The following is a 19,842-nucleotide window of genomic DNA, read 5'->3' on the forward strand; positions in this document are numbered from 1 at the left end:
CTATAATCTTGGGCTGAAACCGTAAGAATTCTATGGGGCTTGACTCGTTGAGGAGCCACCATGGCGATAGAGTGAGGCTTGGGTCTCACAGGCGCTGGAGATTTGGCACGAGGTGATGATAGAGGAGAGTTGAGTTCAAACAATTGCTCCGTGGGCGAAGGAGGCAATGGAGAAATGGGTTTCAGCAGAGGTTCACACATGGTGTTTAGTGATGGAGTTGGAGATGAATGAAATGCAGCTACCACAATGTCCTTGTCAGTCAATTTTCCTTTTTCTTCAGAGGAGGAAGACATTACAAAATCCAATAATTCAGACAGGCTTGCTGTAATGCTTCTCAAAAGACTGGATGCTTTGGCTCAGAACCGGAGCTCTTTATATATTGTTTGGGCAGGATGTTACGTCATACACTGTTTGTTTGTTAGTATTCTTGCAATTTTTTAAAAATTTTGCGCATCCATGTTTAAAAAATGACAAAAAAACAAGTCTTTCGTTAGAAAAATTTACTAAATGCTTGAAAATTGACAATATTGATAGTGTTCAGATTACAATTTTTCAGTTTAATTAATTTTTCATTGATGGATCACTGGTGGGAATTTTTTTTTTTTGATAAACTGAACGCTTGACATTTTTCAAGCTACGTGTTGACAGCGTGGATTACAATTCTTCAGTTTAATTAATTTTTCAATAATGTATTACTGCCAAACAAAATAAAACATTTAATTCACTGGAGCCCCCGGCCACATGGGAAAATATTTGTTTCAATTTTCAAACTTGCACAAGGGATTCAGAAGAATAAATTACTGGGTACTCCCGCAAATGCAATGGGAACCCGCATGTGCGTGGGGCATTTAGGTATAGTGAGAATTTTTCCAATGATGGGGGTTTCAAAAGCACTGTTGAGTGGATCGTTTTGATCTTGGAGTTTTTTTTTATGAAGGGCTCATGTTGCTCAGCTATTTTTTTTTAATGACTGTATTTCATTTATCTGGTTCCCATTCTTCTTCGACGACAAAGTGCTTTAATCGCTTGCACTGAGACTTTACTTTATTTTGATTTGAGATGGCAACAAGAAAGTTTGTGTATGAAACAATCTGGAAAGTGAGTACGAAGCACTAAGTTGACGGTAGTGTATAGCGTGAGGATGCCTGTGAATCCTCAGGAAACAGGATGATCCCTCAAGGCATGTTTTCAAGCATGCGCAGTATACTAATCATAATGAGTAACGCCTCCTCCCTGTCCTTCCTAGTCAGATGACTACGTGATAGAAAATGGCGAGAAATGGCATTTCAAAAATGTGACTACTTCAAATTTATCCAAAACTAATCAAGGATTACATAAAGGGTATGTGACTATACTTTATTCAAAATATTTATTATCTGCCTTTTCACTAGAAATTTATACCTCCTTAAGAGTTGAATGATCATTTCTTTAAAATATTTTACTAACGAAAATCTTTATTTGATGTCAAAATGTGCAATGACTGGTGGATTACCAGAGGAAACCCGAATAGAGAATGATTTTTAAATTTAAATATGTTTATGCAATCCTTTGTAAAAGTATTTAACGAGCATTTAATAATATATAGAGAAAAGGCAGCAATAAATATATAGAATAAAATATATTTACTACTCATAATACTGTGTTCCCTTTTGTTCACTCATTGACTCAATAGAATATTCATAAGATTGCCATAAATGACATAAGAAAAATAAATAAAAAAACATTTCATCAAAGCTACATATTATTTAAGCAATAATGAACTTCTACTCACTGTTATAAAAAAATACTTTATTTTCTTATAAAAAACATTAAATTTTCAGAGTTTATTTCTTATTCCCAAAAATTCGTTTGAAATTAAATATTTATATATAAAAATATAGGGGTTTTTTTTCATTAATTTTACTTCATAAAACTTTAAAATATGCAAATTGATGTCTTTAAAATTTTTACTTTAAACTTCAATTTTTTTTATTGCTATTACAATTAAGGTGACGTTCCCATTCTTTATTACTAAAAGCATTCCGAAAACAAAAAATCCAAATAAATATTGAAAAAAAATACCTTTTAATTTTACCTTAATCTAAAAATATAACTTCTTAAGAGACATTTGAAATTTTAATTCAAGTACTTAAAAATGTTTCAATCTTCATAATGCATTTGTTTTTTACTCAAATTTATCAATTTCATTTCATATTTTGTTTTTATACTCTTTCATTCAGTTGATAACAAAATATGTTGCAATATAAAGATTTAGTTGAATTAAATCATAAAACAGAGTCTTTGCTAGTATGGATTATATATTTCTTATTCTGTTAATAGATGGCTGCACCAGTTATTTAAAATAAATAATAATAGTTTCTTTTTAGTTAGTGGAGACGTATATCGCCAAAAGATGGCACTGAGATACATTGGAATTTTACTTTTTGTCTGGACTGTCAAATCTAGTGGGAGGGGAGGGGATGTTTGACGGATGCTCCTAAATTAGTGAGAATAGTTTTTTCTTCTTTTTTTTCTCTCCGTTTTTCCCTCTTACTCCTTTCGGAACACTTAGCAAGGAAAAAAGAATGATTTCTCGTACTTTTTGTATCTAAATTTTTAAGATGTCTCATTTCACATGTTTCTGTCCTTAGATTTTTGCTATGATTTTTCATTAATAAAAGCACTGGCATATTATCTTCTGGTTATAAAATTAATAGATAATGATGTAAAGGATCATTAACTGGAAAACGAACCTTTTATTAATAAAATTATTCTTTATGTTTGTTATACTTTTTTAATTAACATGCATGAGAATTAGTCCACCCACAGCAAATGTTTGTTTCACATCAGTGTATCATAAATATTCATCGTAGAGTTAAAACCTTTGTTTATTTTATTTAAGAAAATATTTCACAATTTTCTCCAATTGAAAACATTTGATGTTGCACGTAGTACTTTCATTTATTATTTATTCATTATTATTATTATTATTATTTCGTTTTTTTTTTTTTTTTTTTTTTTTTTTGCATTCTTTCTTTTACTGAAATTCGATGAGTCACGAAAAAAATTTCTTAAAATAGTCTATAGTGATTTTATTTCCATAATTTTACTTTTTACTATTATAATAATGCAAACTGAGAAAAAAATCTGATTTAGGAACTTTGGATAAATGTTTTGCTTACTCTTTTCATTATCTATAGTACTTATTGTAACTTTGACAGTAAAACGTATTTCAAACTGTTAAAAAAAAATTTATATTATAACGTTTTATTTATTTATTATTTTTTTATATATATAAAAATCAACTGCACATATAATATTGAAACTTGAAATATGGTTCTTGCTTGAAATATGGATAATTCAGAGATGCTCTCTGTTTCCCTAATTCCCCATCAAGAGAGAAATCATTAACCCTCTGGCGCTGGCGAAGCTGTAGTGATGCCAGCCGACGCCACTTTCCGTCATTATTAAGAAATCCAGAGCCGATTTTAAGGATGGGCCTGGCCCAAGGCATTTTGCAAATGATTGAATTAATACGTTCTTGTAGAAGGGGACTCGAAACTTGATTTCTAAAGGGGTGGTTTGTTTTACTCAATTACTGCACCAGCTATACAATTCTTGGAAAGGGGATTTTTGTATGCCAGCCAACAACAGTAGAACAATACAAATGTTTCTTTCTATACATACATACTAGAACATACTTTATGTTTCTTTTTATTTTTAAAAAATTAAAATTTTTATATGACAGAAAATTTGAATTATGTATTTCTAATAATACTTGTTTTCTTAAATGTATTGACCACACCTGTTTTTTGAGAAGCAAGTTTAAAAAACGAAATTAGTAAATTGATATTTTTCTTTTATATAAAAATAATATAAAATTATTATTTGTACAATTAAAATAATTATTATGAATATGTAATTATAAATTTAAAATTTTTAAATTTAGCGAATAAAAAAATATTAACGATAATTCTAAATTTATATTGCAAAAATTCATTTATGAAATCAAAATTCATAGCTACTAATAAATATATTATTATTAAATAAAAAAAATTCCTTTACGATGACATTGTTTGCTTAGAAAATATATTATTATTATTGTTAAATGAAATTCTCCCTAGTGTAAATTCAAAGAACAATAATGAAGGAATTATGAGACTGAAACACTAAAAAAAAAATTTAAAACAAATACTTCCATGTAAATAGATGGTATAACAGGTGAATGAAAAACTAGTTTTTGTAAGAAAATTATGAAGTAATTTTGTATTGTAAACAACAAAAATTCTATCCCAACCTATCCTTTATAAAAAATTAAAGCTTCAATCTTGATTCAAATTCTTCATTTTTTTTTTTTTTTAAATTTTCCCACGAAAAATCATCTAGCTTCTCTTTCTCACTCTCTCTACTTTTAACTGAAAAAGATAATTTGGAGTTCAGTAGTACAATTAGTTTTTAAATTTTCATTTTCAATGTGAAAAAAGTGCTTGAACGAAATACTTGAGTAGTGCTTCGAAAACAAAAGGTTTCAGGGCATTGAGCTATTATCCCTTTATATTTTCTTCTTCATACACTTCTTTTTTTTTTTGATTTAAAAAAGATTTAATTATTTGTCAATCATGAGCATTGAATATGATGTCTGGCAGGAAATGAATTTTAATGATGTGACAGAAGACTCTCAAGAACCATGAAAAGTACTGTTACCTTAAACTTTCATCTACTAATTATGTATTAACGCTTTTATAATAATGTATTTGTTTTTCAACCTTAAAGTAAAATAATTTTTTAAAAATGATTTAAGCTAAAAAATTTTTATACTAAAATTAATCATAAAGGACTCCCAAATAACGACAGGCCCAGGGCCCCGAAAAACATAAAAACGGCTCTGAACAAATCAATGACGACAGTCGAACAGCGGCGCTGCCTCACCGATCCAGACTTTACTTATGTTCCCTTATAAAGACTTTACTAATAGATGTTTACAGCTAATCTTTTGTTACTTAATTGCTAGCATGTTATCTTGTTATAAATATGTTTTTTGTTGGTTTTTAAATACACTTTTTAAGTTATGATTCTTCATTTGTCGTCAAAGATGCACACAGTTTAAAAGAAAGAGCGATGTCCCTTTTATATATTTTTTCAGACAGTTTAATTACTAATAGAAACATGGTTTTTTTATTTTTTTAAATACATAAGAAACCGTCTAATAGTTACTAAAGAAATCTGTTAGATTATCGGAATTATATTTCTATTAAAATCCAAAAAAAAGTAGTTTGAAAAAATGTTTTTTTATTTACATTCAAAAATTTATCAATAATTAATTTTGAAAATTAAAGAAATTTACATGTTGAAATACTTATGTTCCCTTATGTTTAAATGATTACAAATAAGTGTAAATTTGGAAAGGCATTGTTTGGAAGTGCGCCGTCAGTCCACGCTTCGCAATGGACACTTGTATCCTTATCTACATTTAGTTTTCTCTATTTCATAACCATAAATTATTATAATTCAAAATATTAAGTTTTTTACTTATTTTGACTTTAATTATTACGAAATAATAAAAAATATTTTGAATGAAAATTCTGCGTCAAAGGGTTTAACCTTCTTCTCTTCACCTGACTGTTATCTGCCGTGGAATATTATCTCTTTTGCATTTCTGTGTTTCTTTTGTTATCTATTTTGTATTGCTTACAAAATTAAATGATATCTTTGGAAAGTTCCAGCAAAATATTTTTTTTCAATTTCATTATTATTCTTTAATAACTGGTTTGTTCAAATGTAATTTAAAATTCCTATTGTAAATGAAATCTGCAAATTTAAATATAGAACAGCAATGTTTATATAACGAAAAAACGTTTATTGAAACTGTATTAAAAAAGTTATTTTATTTAGCTCTTTTAAAGTATGTGTATAAGCACAATAAATTAGTCAGCTAAAATGCTTGTTAATTATGGTGTAAGCAAAATATTGATTGCACAGCAAAGATATTGCTTGTATTCAGTATTGTCACCTGGAAGAGTCATTCCACAGTATTTTCAGTTAGGGGTTGAATAAATTCAAATTAATGCAACGAAAAAGCGAGAAAATTATTACTCTCATGATCATTATCTCCACTATTTTCATTTTATGATCAATAAAAAGCAAGGTCACAGAAAGGGATGTTTTATTATTGTTACATTCTCCTTTTTTCCTGACAACCTTAAATATTTCTATAAAAATTTTAAATAACTACTAACTATTGCTTTTTAATTAAATTGTGATTAACTATTACTCTATTATTTTTCGATAATTACTATTACTTAAAAAATTGCATATAATTTTACTTATTAACTGCTTTTTTAAATAACTATTACTCCACTTAGGCTCCATCATTAAATTCATGCTTGTTTTGTAGAAGGGAAATATGAAGACTGAGTAGCAACGAACATTATGGATCTATATCCATGACCATAATGTCCTCGCAATTAGGCCGTTATCTGGTAAAAAATAATATTGCTCTCGGTTTTTTTTCTTTTTCTTGTTTACATGATATGTTACACGATGTACTAAAAACTGAACTCAGTGGCGCGACAGCCCATAGAGGAATATCTAACTCTTCTTCATGTCAAAAGCAATAAACTATGGTATAGTACATAGGTTCTCAACCTTTTTAACGCTGCCGCCCCCATAAGGAGCAAAAAAAAAAAAAGTTTAAACGCCCCTTTTGTGAAAATTCAGTTATTTGGAGCATAGGGTGAGCTGAATTATAAGAGGTAACATTTTTAAGCAATATTCTTACGCGTTAACATTGTTTGGTTTTTAAAAAAAAAATAGTGTGAACGTTAACTCGATACTTTTCTCCCGACAGGTAATCTATTTATTATAATCAAAATAAATACGGTAATGAGAAAACAAACAAAGAAATCTATGCTAAAAAGAGTTATTTAAACTTAATTAGATAATTAAAAAAACATCAAAAATAATTTTTTACACTGAAACGTGGTATCAACCAAACAATCAAGTAACTATGTCAGTGGGATGATTTTGCTTGATGGTTCAGAGCTAGTTTCTTAACATTCGGTTCAATATTTTCAGTGAGGTGAAGACGCAAGTCCCCTCGTTGCACGATTTCGAGTCGATTTCTCTTTTTTGTGACTAGATCCGTCACAGCACAGTCCAGGGTAGAGACGACTTATGTTATCTTGAAGCCAAAATTCTGTGAGACGATCACCATTCTGGAAGCTAGCTTTCAAAGTTTCATAAGTTGAAAGTTCGACCAATTCCTCCTGAATATGAACCTCTGCTGCTTCAATATTCACGTAAGGGTTCATAACCCATTGAGGGACTTCCAGGGTCAACACATCTTTAAAACGATTAGAAAAGCCCATGTAAAAAGACTCAAGATGTTGACAATATTCCTGTATATCACCAGAGGAAATTTCACCATTCTTTTTAAGATCCGATAAGATCGGAAATTGGCTAAACTCATTCCTACCAAAATTCTGCTTCCACAAAATGAGTTTTTTTAGAAAGGCAGAAATAACTGATTTTGAAGTGATCAAATTGAGTTCGTTGCCTTGAAATTTTAAATTAACACCATTAAATTTTGAAAATAAATCCGTCAACGTCTATCTTGAATTCTAGCAATCTGTCTCTCAGAGCTACATCTTTGTCTTCCAGGAACTCAAGCACAGAGTCGAAAAGATTTCAAAACCTATTGAGACAGGTCATAGCTGTGTGAATAATCGATCGTTAAGAGCATTACTGCGAATTTTGTTCACAGCAGAGATAACGTATTGCAGTGACTGATGCAAGCGGTCACTGAGATTTTTTCCAACTAAATGCTGTCTGTGAATCACGCAGTGAACAGCTAAAATATCTGGTACCTCACTCTTCAAAAAGGCGATAAACCCACCATGTCGACCCACCATTGCTGGAGCTCCATCAGTGGCAACAGACATAATATTCGTAAAAGTAATGTTTTTCTCTTTAAAATAATCTTTGACAGTGTTAAAAATAGATTCTCATTTGGTATCTATAATCAAGCTTCGTGCAAAGAGCCTATCTAGAAAAAATTCTCCTTCCTCAACAAACCGGACATACGCCAACAATAAAGCCTCATTACTTGGCAAAGTTGATTCATCAACTTGCAGGGAAAATTCATTCGATATCAAAAGTTTGCATAAGGAATCCTCAACGTCTTCCACCATCTCATCAATTCGTCGCCGCACTGTATCGTTGCTTAATGGGATATTTTTTATTACATTAGATGCGGCTGGATGATGTAAAACTGTTTCTAAGACTTCCTTAATAGATGGAAGTATCAACTCTTCGCCTATGGTATGAGCCTTGGCCAGATTTGGCAATTAATTTTGATATATTATAAGAGGCTATCAGACCATCGTCGCATTTTTGGGACGAGGTTGCTAGTAAGCAGGGTTGGCAAGTTTTTGACACGACGGTTTTTACCGGTTATTACCATGGTTTTTACCGTCATGTCAAAAACCTTTCTGTCAAAAACCCATAGTTTGGATAAAACTGTATTTTTATTTGGGTTTAACTGCGTATAATTTAAAATTAATTCATTTTTTTGGCAATAAAATTTAAAACAAAGTTGCTAAAAGATATTTAAGAACAGATTTCTGCATTTTCCCCAACATGATTATATCAAAACATACTATTTGAAGTAAAATATTAGGATACTAATCAAAATTTTCAACATTTCCAAGCATCATTTTGTTTGGCATATTACGTTACTGAAGAATGTCAAGATTGATTACTTTCATTCATAAAATCTTGCTGTGAGAAACACATGTACACATAAAAAGAAAGCCTCATCAAAAAAAAACTTTTCTTATCATTTTTGTTTTCAATATTTTACACAGAAATGAGACATGAAAAAGCCTGGGAAATCCTTTTAGAGTTTCCTTGCAACATTGCACTAACCTTTTGTTATCATTATCCTCAATGATCTCGAATCCTCATTATTCTTGAATTTCAGACTCATTCATACTAAACTCAGAAATCGACTGGGCAATGAAAAATGTGCAAAATTAGTCACTTGCTATCGTATGCTTCGGCACAGTGACCCCGACTACTGAACATATAATTTTGTTTGTAATTAAGTTTTGTTTAATGTGCTTTTTCAACTGAATAAAAGCTTTTAACTTGACAAAATAGCAGTAATTCTTGACATAGAGTTTGTTAGTAGTTAGAAGTTTTGTTTAGCTTATTTCTAATATTTAAGAAATGCCAAATTTTAAATTCTTCATTTTAGTTCCTGAATTTATTAATAGTTCCAAGCTTTTTTGTTTGTTTGTTTATTTCTAACAATTAAGAAGTGCAAAATTTTGAATCCTTTGCAAATCAAGCTATAATGATAAAAGTAAGTATCACTATTTTCAATAAGTATATTACAATATTTCTGTATGAATGTATATCCTTCCATAAGAATACGTGTATGTAGTTGCAAAATCAATAGCAATCATTTACAACATTAATTTATAAAGGCAATTATGTGAAAATAATATATTGTCCACCATATGCCAGAAAATAAAAGAAAACAGTAGGTTTTTGACAGTTTTTACCGGTAAAAACACGGTTTTTACCACTGTCATGTCAAAAACCAGTTTTTGACGGCAAAAACCCAACCCTGCTAGTAAGCCCGAGACCGAAGGTGCCTTCAGAAACTTGTCCTTGATGTTCTTTAAAAATGACAAGTCTTTATTCTGTTTGTCAGGGTGAATTTTTTGCAAATGCTCCTGCAAACGAGAGGGTTTCATGGCCTCATTCGATAAAACTTTGTTACAAAGTAAACACATAGGTAGTTGAGAGTTCGACGGTGATTAAACAAATCCAAACTTCCAGTAAGTGGCATTGTATTGACGACACTTCTTTTTGTTAAATGACATTGTTGGCGGCAACAAAATGCAAACGATGAAAAAAAAATAACTATTTCTCAAAATTAATGAATAATATACTATGAAAAACTAATTCACACACGTACCTGGCCAAAGAAATAATGAAATCGAATTGAAACCTGGGAAAAAACTGAAAGGAGTGAATGAAAACGATCATAAGAAATACTGATCAAATCAAACATTCTTACTAAAAGAGCATGCACTTCAATTTCGCCAAATGGCTTGAATGAGTCAGAGCTATAGGAGACAGTCTTAGAAAATCCGATAACAGTAACGGCAGCTGTCTGCCAAAATCTTAATTTTGAATTAATAACCCCCCTAATATTTTTGAGGATCCTAATAAAGCAAAAATGGAATACACTCGAATTTTAAAAAAATAATAATAATTTCCTCTCGTTCTAATAATGATTTTACTCTAAAAAAAAAAACTAAACAGCATAGCACTTTCGATTTAAAGTTATTAAGCGAATATGAATATCAAATTGACGCCTATCCGTCCAATAGTTCAGAACACAGTAGTCACCCCGCACTAAAATCTAAAAATAGATCTAATGAATATGTAACTCTCGAAGGTCTGTGCCAGTCTAAATTTGATGAAAATAAAACCGCAAATTTATTGCTCGATAGTAAAAAAATAAAAAAAAATAAAGTTTTATTCAAAATAAATAAGCCGTTCCCAGAAATAAGAAATTTATGAATCAAATTTTCGCCAAGCGGCTTAAATGAGTTAGAACCATACGCCAAATGGTTTGAAAAAGTCAGAGGCAAAAATAAATGACTCATGCGCTGTGCAATACTGTTTCGAAACGGAGAAAAGGTGTCGTACAAGTTCGTCTTATTGCTGGTGCAAATGATGTATCGAATATTCTTATTTTTTCATTTAATATTAATTTAAGATTTATTTTACTTATTAAATTAATCTTAATTTAATAATTTTATTTGGGAGTTTTAAAACTAAATTTGAATGACTAACCATGCTCATTGCCCCCCTACCGCCCATAACATATCTAACGCCCCCCTACAGCCCAAAACAAGTTCCCTGCCCCTCAGCATACTCCCACCGCCCCCGTAGAGAAACAAGGGTATAGTAAAATAGGAAAATTTGCCCATTTTATTGAAATATATCAGGAATATTCTGAAAGTGTTATTGATGCGGAAATAAGTTTTATAAGAGTTATTTTAACTCTAAATTTATTTTTTTATTTGCTTTGAACGTGAAAATATTAGCTGTAAAATGATGAATTTTTGAAGCCACGAATTCGAATGGTTCAAATTTGAATTTCTGCTTGTATAAATTCTAAAAAATTAAATACTATAAAAAATTTTAAATATGAAATTTCTTAAAATAATCGTATGCTCATAATTAAATTAAATATTGCATAACATAAAATTCCGAAAACCGCATTATACGTCAAAACATAAATGATCAACGTCGATGGATAGACAATTGCAGTGTCTGCCTAAAAAAGGCAAATTACGTTTCAGCTTATGTAATGCTATTTAATTAGAATTTTTGGTAACGGTTGGCGTCATTCGTTTCGCTTTTTCTTTTTTAGAATTTATCTGTTCCTGATCTTTGATTTTAAATTATTTTAAAAAATAGTTATTTAAAAGTTAAAAAATATTTACATTGAGAAGGAACTATTGATATCTCCGAAAATATTAATTGTAAAAGGGCATTATCTATCGACCTTTTTTTTTAAGAAATTTTTACACACTTTTTGTTTCTAGAAAACTGTTTGTCTACTTTAAGTTTTATAAACACATTTATATATAAATATACATACGTATACATATTACGTTCGTAAACATATTACGCATCCATAAATATGTATACATGTGTATAGATATACAAATATGAATGCGTATGCATACGTATATGCATAAATACTTAAAATAAACTAACAGTTTTCTAAGAAAAAAAAAGGATGTCCCCTCCTATGTGTGTTGAATAGAATGAGATATGTAACAGGAATCGAATAGAGGGTTTTAAGTTTTTATTCATGCATTTTACATTGCTTATTCCTAATCGTATTTAATTATAAATATTGTTCCCAATGCATTTTTTCTTGCTTATTCTAATGGACTAATATTTAAAATGCGTTTTTTTTTATAAAGTATATTTATTTAAAAGAAACTTCTTACAGCTTTAAAACCAATTATGCCACACACTTGATTTTTATCTCATGCAATTAAGCATGAAAAACTAGATCGAAAAATGTATCTAATGTCTTCAGATAGCCCCTATATAGCGAAGCAAAAAGAGTGAATAAGTAAACGTCAAGAGTAGTTTTTTTTATACATGATTGAGAATTTTGAACTATTCGTTCTATAGCTAAAGTAAACTTTATAAGCAAAATAAATTTCATAAAAATTAAACTAAAACAAATATTAAATTCAGAATAAAGTAAAATATTGATCAATATATTATTACAAAAGAGTTTAAAATTATCTCATGCATTATTTAATATTTTTAATGTCATTTAATATATTAGAACATAACTAAAGCGATAAATTAAAATGCCCAAACTAAAATAAGTAATTATTATATTGTAAAATTTATCGTTAAAATGATTTACGTTGCAAGAAGTGTTAAAGAAAATATTTCATAAAAATACATAAAATAACACTGCAAAAGAATTAAATATCTCATTAAAGTCCCCATTTTTTATAATAATCAGCGAATCTGAGTTATAACTGTTATAACTAGAACTTAATATAGCTAGACTATTATAAGTTCTAGCTAGAAATTTCTATATAGTATAGCTAAAGAATTGATTTCAGATTTTTTTTATTCCCCTTCTAAAAATGTTTTTCACAAATAATTTCTATCAGAAATCTCTAGGGATGTTTTTAAAATTTTTGTCTATATTTGATATCAAAACAATTTGCTATGCTCTAGAATTGAATGTATTTTAGTTGATTTTAAAACTATAAATTAGATATCCCAAAGTTACTTCACCCAAGGCTCATGTGGTAATTTTCAGTCACAGAAGTTTTTTTTTTTTTTTCTTATTGTAGGCAACAGAAATCAATTATGTATTTATGTTTTTTTGTGTTATGTTTTTTTTTTTCAAGTTCATGAATAGCTAAAAAAATAACTTCATAAACACATCATGGATATTGCTCTAAAAAATTATAATAACAATTTAAAATAATTTGAAACATTAGGTGATTAAGTTTTAATGAGATCTTTTAATATGATACGTATATTAAAATGTCAGACGGTAATAAGTTTTTGAGAAAAAGTGAAAATTACTTCTCCCATAAACTAACATGGATGTAGATTATAGCTAAAAACGATGCCAACAGTCTTAAATCAACTAACAGAAACCAATCGAATAAAACTCTTTTAATTAGACACGCTTTTCTATAAATAGCCTTTTAGACTAGTAAAATTTATGGTCCGTGTTCCTTTTACTTGCCCAAGGGCGCCCCTGGGACTTCATGATGTTTTTGGAAGTGCGAACAATCAAAGGAAAAGAGGGGAGCAAATTGAAAAGGAAATGAAAGTTGAGTGCCTAAACACCTCATTGAAATGTAGAGAATTTGGTTTCCGGTCACTTTTTGAGTATCACAATTTGAAAAAAGAAAAAAATATATACTATTTATTCAGTATAATATATTTATTTTAAAAGATTTACAAGGCAATGTGTTTCTTCGTAGATTTTTGTTTTAATACAATTAATTGGAACTCAAATTTTCAAGAGCTAATCCCACCCCCCTGATTGCCTGGGACCCCAGGCGCCAAAGAGAATTTAAAAAAGAAGAAGAAATAAAAGTACATGAAATGCTCTTGTATGTTCTAAAGCATTCTAAATGGCATTTTCTTTGCAGCTGTCAAATCTTTAAAAAAATAAACCACCGTTTTTGTTTTATGCAAATACACACTTCAGTAAATGAAATAAAATAACAAATGTTCTTAAATACTAATTATTTTAACTAATAACACCTCATCTACCACCGCGGTGCGGGGGGGGGGAGAATACACGAGGTTTAAAGGACGCACGATTCCAGAATTAATAAATTTCATCTATATTGATGAGCCTTCTACGGCCTGCGGTCTTTCTTAAACATATAAATAAAATAAAAACATGAATAAAATAAAAACTATACATTTTTTTCGCAAAAAAAGGAAGAAAAAAAGATTAGGAATTTTAAATTGCAAATGAGTCTTTGAACGCGCCAAATCTAAATCATTGTAGTTTTTTTATAGCTCTTTTCGTTGTTTTCTACTACAAATTTTCATAGTTTTTAAAATCCCGATAATTTTACCTCGGCAGAATTAATGCGTGAATTTCGAATTTTAGTAATGCTTTTAAAGCTCTTTATTTCAGTCCATTTCAAAGTTAATTCAAGTTATTTTCGATCGCGTTTAATCGGAAGTAAAATTTTCAAGAGCTACCCCACCCCCCTGAGTCGGATTTCCAAATGTTTCTTGTCCGATCTCTTAAATGCAATATTATAACGGCTCGAGACTTTCAAATCGGGCAAGTAATAATCTCTTTTGAAGTACGTTATTTATGTCAGTCTTATCGTAAAAACAGGCTATTTTTCCATTGCTTGTTTTCGGCAATACGCATTTTCTCATGGTTTTGAAAATACCATACTTTTAATATATATTAACACGACACTAAATCGCGAATATGCACTTGATTTGTGCCAAATTCATCAAAAATCTAAGAGATTTTTTATTGTTCTTTCAACTGTTAATGCTAGGCTTCTCCACAGGGTTTCAAAAATCCTGTTATTTTTAATCCGGCAATAAAACGACTTGCAACTTTCGAGGCATTTTAATCATTAATTTTGATGTGTTTTACTACTGCCGATTTCATCGTCCATCCAGCATGTTATTTTACAATCTTTTTTTTTTCTTTTAAAATAGCCATTATTTCCCTTTTTTGATTTTTTCAATACAATAACATTATTACAAAACGCAAAATTCGACTGTAGGATTTAATGCGTTTTTAATTTTCTGAGCTTAATTTCTAATTTTTGGTAGTTTAAAAAAATAAGAAGAAAAAACTTTTATGATTTAATATTCATGAAATCTCTTATAATTCACTAATTAGCAATGTCCTAAGGTTAAGAATATATAGAACTTAATAATAAATTAATATTAAATCTTATTTTGAGCAATTATGCGTGTTTTTTTTAAAAAATTTTATTTTAAAATTTAAATTACCCCATACGATTTCTTTACTTAAAATATTTACTTTGCAGTTATGTTCTCAAAAAATATTTATCTCTTTATTTTTTACTTTCATTCAAGAACATTACAGTTAATTGATTTTAAATTATACTTTTATGTTACTTGATGTGATATAAAACCGTCACTTTTTCCCCATCTTTATATTTTTCGATAAATCTATCTATTTATTCATTTATTTTTGATAAAAAGGAAATATTTTTATTTATGAGAGTATTATTTTGGTTTTCTTCAGTTGTTAATGCTTAAGAGAATTTAATTTTATGCAAATATATTACAAAGCTAACTGATAAAAAAGAAAGAATTAGTTGAATGAATTAAGATAATAAAAAAGAATTATAATTATTTAAAAGAATTTAATTTAATAGAAATTTATCACTTAGTGACTGATGAAAAGAGCTGTGTGTAAAACACTTATGTTTACATTAAAATTATATCTAATCTATTCAAATACTTGGAACGTAGCCCTTCATTCAGAATGGTAGTGCACTCTACTATAGATGAATTCAGTGTTGTTACTCAGTAACAATGTACTTTTCTAAATTTCGCCTTTTCATCGCGATTATTAATTCTTTGCTAATTCATATAAAAATATTTTAAATTAAAATCTATAAATTTTTATAAATTAGAATAAAATGAATGATTATAAATTAAAAATAAAATGAATGACTATAAATTCCCGATTATCTCTTCACAGTGTTCTTGTCTCATATAATATATTTTTCAAAAAATTGTGTTTAGTCTAAGATTGAGTGCATTTATAATTTTTGCTGTGGGGGGGGGGCGCACCTAAGTCTAAAACATAATCAAATAATATTAATTCTCAGTCTTTAAGCCAGGATGTAAACATTTCCATTACAAAAATACCTGTTAGAAAAGTATATCAATTTTGAATTTTTTCACATCAAAATTTTAAAATAATGAATGTAATTGAGAAGCAAGAAAATATGGACAATAGGAATTTTTTTTGATCAGTAAAACAAAACTTAATGGAAAAATTATTTTTGATATAAATGAGGCATGTGTACATACAGATGGATGGAAATGGAATTTCTGAAGTTGAAAACAAATTGTAAAATTTGTATTGGAATTTTTTTTTTTAAAGATTACGTTACATTTGAATTTTCAACTGTGTAAGAATTAATCACTTTTAATGAATAAAACGTGGAAAAAAATGCAAATAATTATTAAATACAATCTAGTTTAAAGAATAAATGTGTTAGTCGAACAACATTATTATCACAATAAAACTTAATATTGATATTTCAACTGTAACTGTTGTACCTATTTTCGAACTTATTAATTATTCTTACTGTTCATGTATTTCATTTCAATTTTCAAACTCAGCTGTTTACTTGAACAATAGGGCAAAAATCTTAAACAATTTTTATCACAAAACATATTTATAATGAAACTACATAAATTATTTATGCTACGTCCTGTGATTGCTTTTTTTAGGTGCACCTAAATACTTTTCATTTTTGAATGCTTATAAGTTTAATTTTTTTAACTCTAATCTGAAATATTTAGGATCCTCTCAATCATCTTATCTTTCAAAATTTATTGCTACCAGCTGTCGAGTAAACAGCCTATTTTGTAAGTTTTTCGTTCATGCGTATCCTTTCTCAAAAGGTTGGTGAAGGGAAGGGAAGCATCAGTTAAAAAAAAGTTTAGATAGAAAGATAGTGGTGGTGCCATCTACAGAGGCGTTATTGAAATATAAGAAATTTTTAAAATGATTTGTGTAAATTTGTAATTAAATACATTGAGTTTGGGAAAAGAATACAAAAATTTTTGTGCTAATTAATTCGAATTATGTTAGTCAATTTAATGCAAAAATTTCCTTATTTTGTCGATGATTTTAATCAAGTCTATTCTATTTCGCATTAAAGTTAAAAATATTGGCCCAAACTTTTTAAATTCATTACTTTGTCATGAACTCATACTCCCCTCAAATATGACGGAAAATTTACCTACACTCAATAAATAAGTGCCTCAAATTTTACATTATTTCTTAGTCTAATTAAGGAAACATGCTTTATATTAGTCACACCAATTGTATCACGAGTATGCTTAGGTAACATTTTGTTATGATTATGAAATATTTCTTTTGTATTTTTTATTAAATAATCATGTGAAGACTTTTGAGTCAATAAAAAACGAGTGAACAAAAGAGATCTTATTATGAGCAGTAAATATATTTTATTCAATACATGAAATGCTGCCTTTTCTTTACATTGATTGATCGTTAAATACTAAGGATTGTATAAATATATTTGCACTTACAAACTATAAATAATTTATTCGGATTTCTGTTCGCAATTTTTGCATTTTAACGTCTTAATCACCAGTCATTACATTGTACATTTAACATCAAATAAAGAAAATAGGAAAGAAACTGAACATAGATTCTTGCAAAGCTTTTTATTTATTCAACGTTCATTAATTAATTAAAAAAGATGATCATTCAACAATTAAGGAAATACATATTTCTAATGAAAAGGCAGAAAATCAATACTTCGAATAAAATATAATTACATACCCTTTTAATAATCTTTTATTATTTCTTGATAAGCTTTGATTCTGGAAATGAGCGCGCCATTTTCTGTTCTGTAGACGTCTGTAAGAAGGACAGGGAGGAGGCGTTACTCATTATGATTAGTATACTGCGCATGCTTGAAAACATGCCTGGAAGGGTCATCCTGTTTCCTGAGGATTCACAGGCATCCTCACGCTATACACTACCTAAGTTGACTCATAGCGTTGCCATGGGTGAAGTTTGTTGTAAACGTGTCTGTGTTGTTAGTTTGATGTCAAACTTTGCTTGTGCTGTTCTTGTGACAGACGTGTTGGATTATTGCCGGTTTAGAATGTTACACTTTTGGTTTTAATGAATGTGATTTATATATATGCATGTGGATATCAATAATTCCAAGCGAAACAATCTGTGATTGAAAAAATTATAAAATTATGTTTGTTCTTGTTTGGAAAAATATATTGTGATTACCGTGAGGTATGTCAAGTTAACAGTTGTGTTTCAAAACATTAAGTTACTTGAGAATTTTATGATATGGATTCTGAGGAATTAAGTGAATTAGGAATGAGTCACATAGGTTTAAAAGCTCGATCTCCGGAAGGACATGCTGCTCGTGCGATGCACATTAAAGGAGATGAATATATTTGGGTTGAAATTCAAGAAAAAACTTTTAAAAATTGGGTTAATGAACAAATAAGACCCTTAGGCATGGTGATAGATAATCTTCAGACAGATATGAGTGATGGCTTGAAATTAATTGCTCTCATCGAAGTTTTGCAAAAGAGAAAATTGAAAAAAATTAGGAAACCTTTGAATCAACATCAGTGTTTGGAAAATGTTCAAACAGCACTCCAAGCAATGGCATCCGATAATATAAAACTTGTAAATATTGGTAAGTAGCAATTATATTCTGTTCTTAAAAACAAATAAAAACCATTTGTCATGCTTTAGAAAAATAAGATTTTCATCTGCAAAATGCATTTTAAAAAATTGTGTGTTGTTTTTCTTTGTGTCAAATATTTTTCATTCTATAGTATGATTGTAATTTATTATTAGCAAATTGCTTAATATACATTAAGTATATATGAATTATTTTTTAAATTATGTAATTTACTTGAATTATCCTTTATACATAGTTCATAAAAAATTTAAAGTTGAACCATACTATTCAGAACTGGCAATATTTTCTGTAGCAAACCCAGGATTGTTAAAACTTAGGATTATCTGAAATTCCTATGCATCTATAAAAAGAAAAGTTAAGGTTGTATCAGTATTGAAAATTATAGACACACTGCTAAGTAGCAGTATAAAATAAACCATGATGCTTTTGGACAATTAAAATTTTACCCATATAGCCATAAACCAATAATTAGAAGTTTCTTGGACTAACAACCAATCTCTATCAATCTGGTGTAAAGGGATGATATGTTATTGTGTGTCTCAAAATAACCTTACTTTATCCTAATCGTAAACATTAGAGCTCGACTCCGCGTGCAGGTCGTCGGGCTACCAAAGCGGGGGTGCCATCCCCTCTGCAGAGGATCAAAATTGTGATGGCATGTCTTCGGATCATCCTCGGATGTTTCCCAGACTCTCGCCAATAGCCCATTGTGCAGCTCTAGTGCGATGTAAATGAACTACAACAACAACAAACATTAGAAATAACTTATAATTTTCGAAAATTAGCACCTTAATAAATTTTTTTTAACTTTAAATAATAAATATTATATTGTGCTTTACTTGTAATAAATTTGCTTCAAAACCTATTTATTATAATATAATAAAACTTCAATATATATAAAGTTTTCTTTTTTTTCTTCTTCAAAATTATTCGCAAAATATTGTATTAGTCATATTAAAGCGGTAAAAAATAAGAAAATTTAGTCACTGGTTTAAAGGATTAGTCCTACACCCATTTTCATTGATCCATTTACATGTCTCTATTACATTACAAAGAAAACAGAAAAAAGAACAAACAAATTTGATTTAAGAGTAAAATTTTAATGCAAAGAATTTGAAATCTCTCAATTATGATGGAAATAGGTTGTTTTGTGACAAGCCAAAGCATAAAATCAAAAGAGCATGCATTTTAATATCCCATTACATTGATTGTTGGTTCAGACAACTACTCATAAGTGATAATTAATTCATGGTGATTTGAATCAAACTTTAGTAGTCTTGAACCATCATTAATTTCAAGCTTTGATGTTAATTTTGTT

General features: G+C 29.0%; 1 protein-coding gene across 2 annotated transcripts in view; it reads left to right on the forward strand.

Annotated features, from left to right (window-relative positions):
• The first annotated feature begins 17,806 nt into the window (after positions 1–17,806).
• Positions 17,807–19,842, forward strand: part of jbug (filamin-type immunoglobulin domains fbug) — a 100,158-nt gene continuing 98,122 nt past the window's right edge. For both annotated transcript variants that reach the window (XM_087154830.1, XM_087154831.1), the window contains exon 1: positions 17,807–18,515. In XM_087154830.1, coding sequence (XP_087010956.1) covers positions 18,158–18,515 — 358 coding nt within the window. In that variant the 5' untranslated portion in view covers positions 17,807–18,157. The remainder of the gene's footprint in view (positions 18,516–19,842) is intronic.

This window comes from Parasteatoda tepidariorum, chromosome 11 (assembly GCF_982258835.1).
Source record: "Parasteatoda tepidariorum strain Cologne lab strain chromosome 11, Ptep-v5.0, whole genome shotgun sequence".
Lineage (NCBI taxonomy): Eukaryota > Metazoa > Arthropoda > Arachnida > Araneae > Theridiidae > Parasteatoda > Parasteatoda tepidariorum.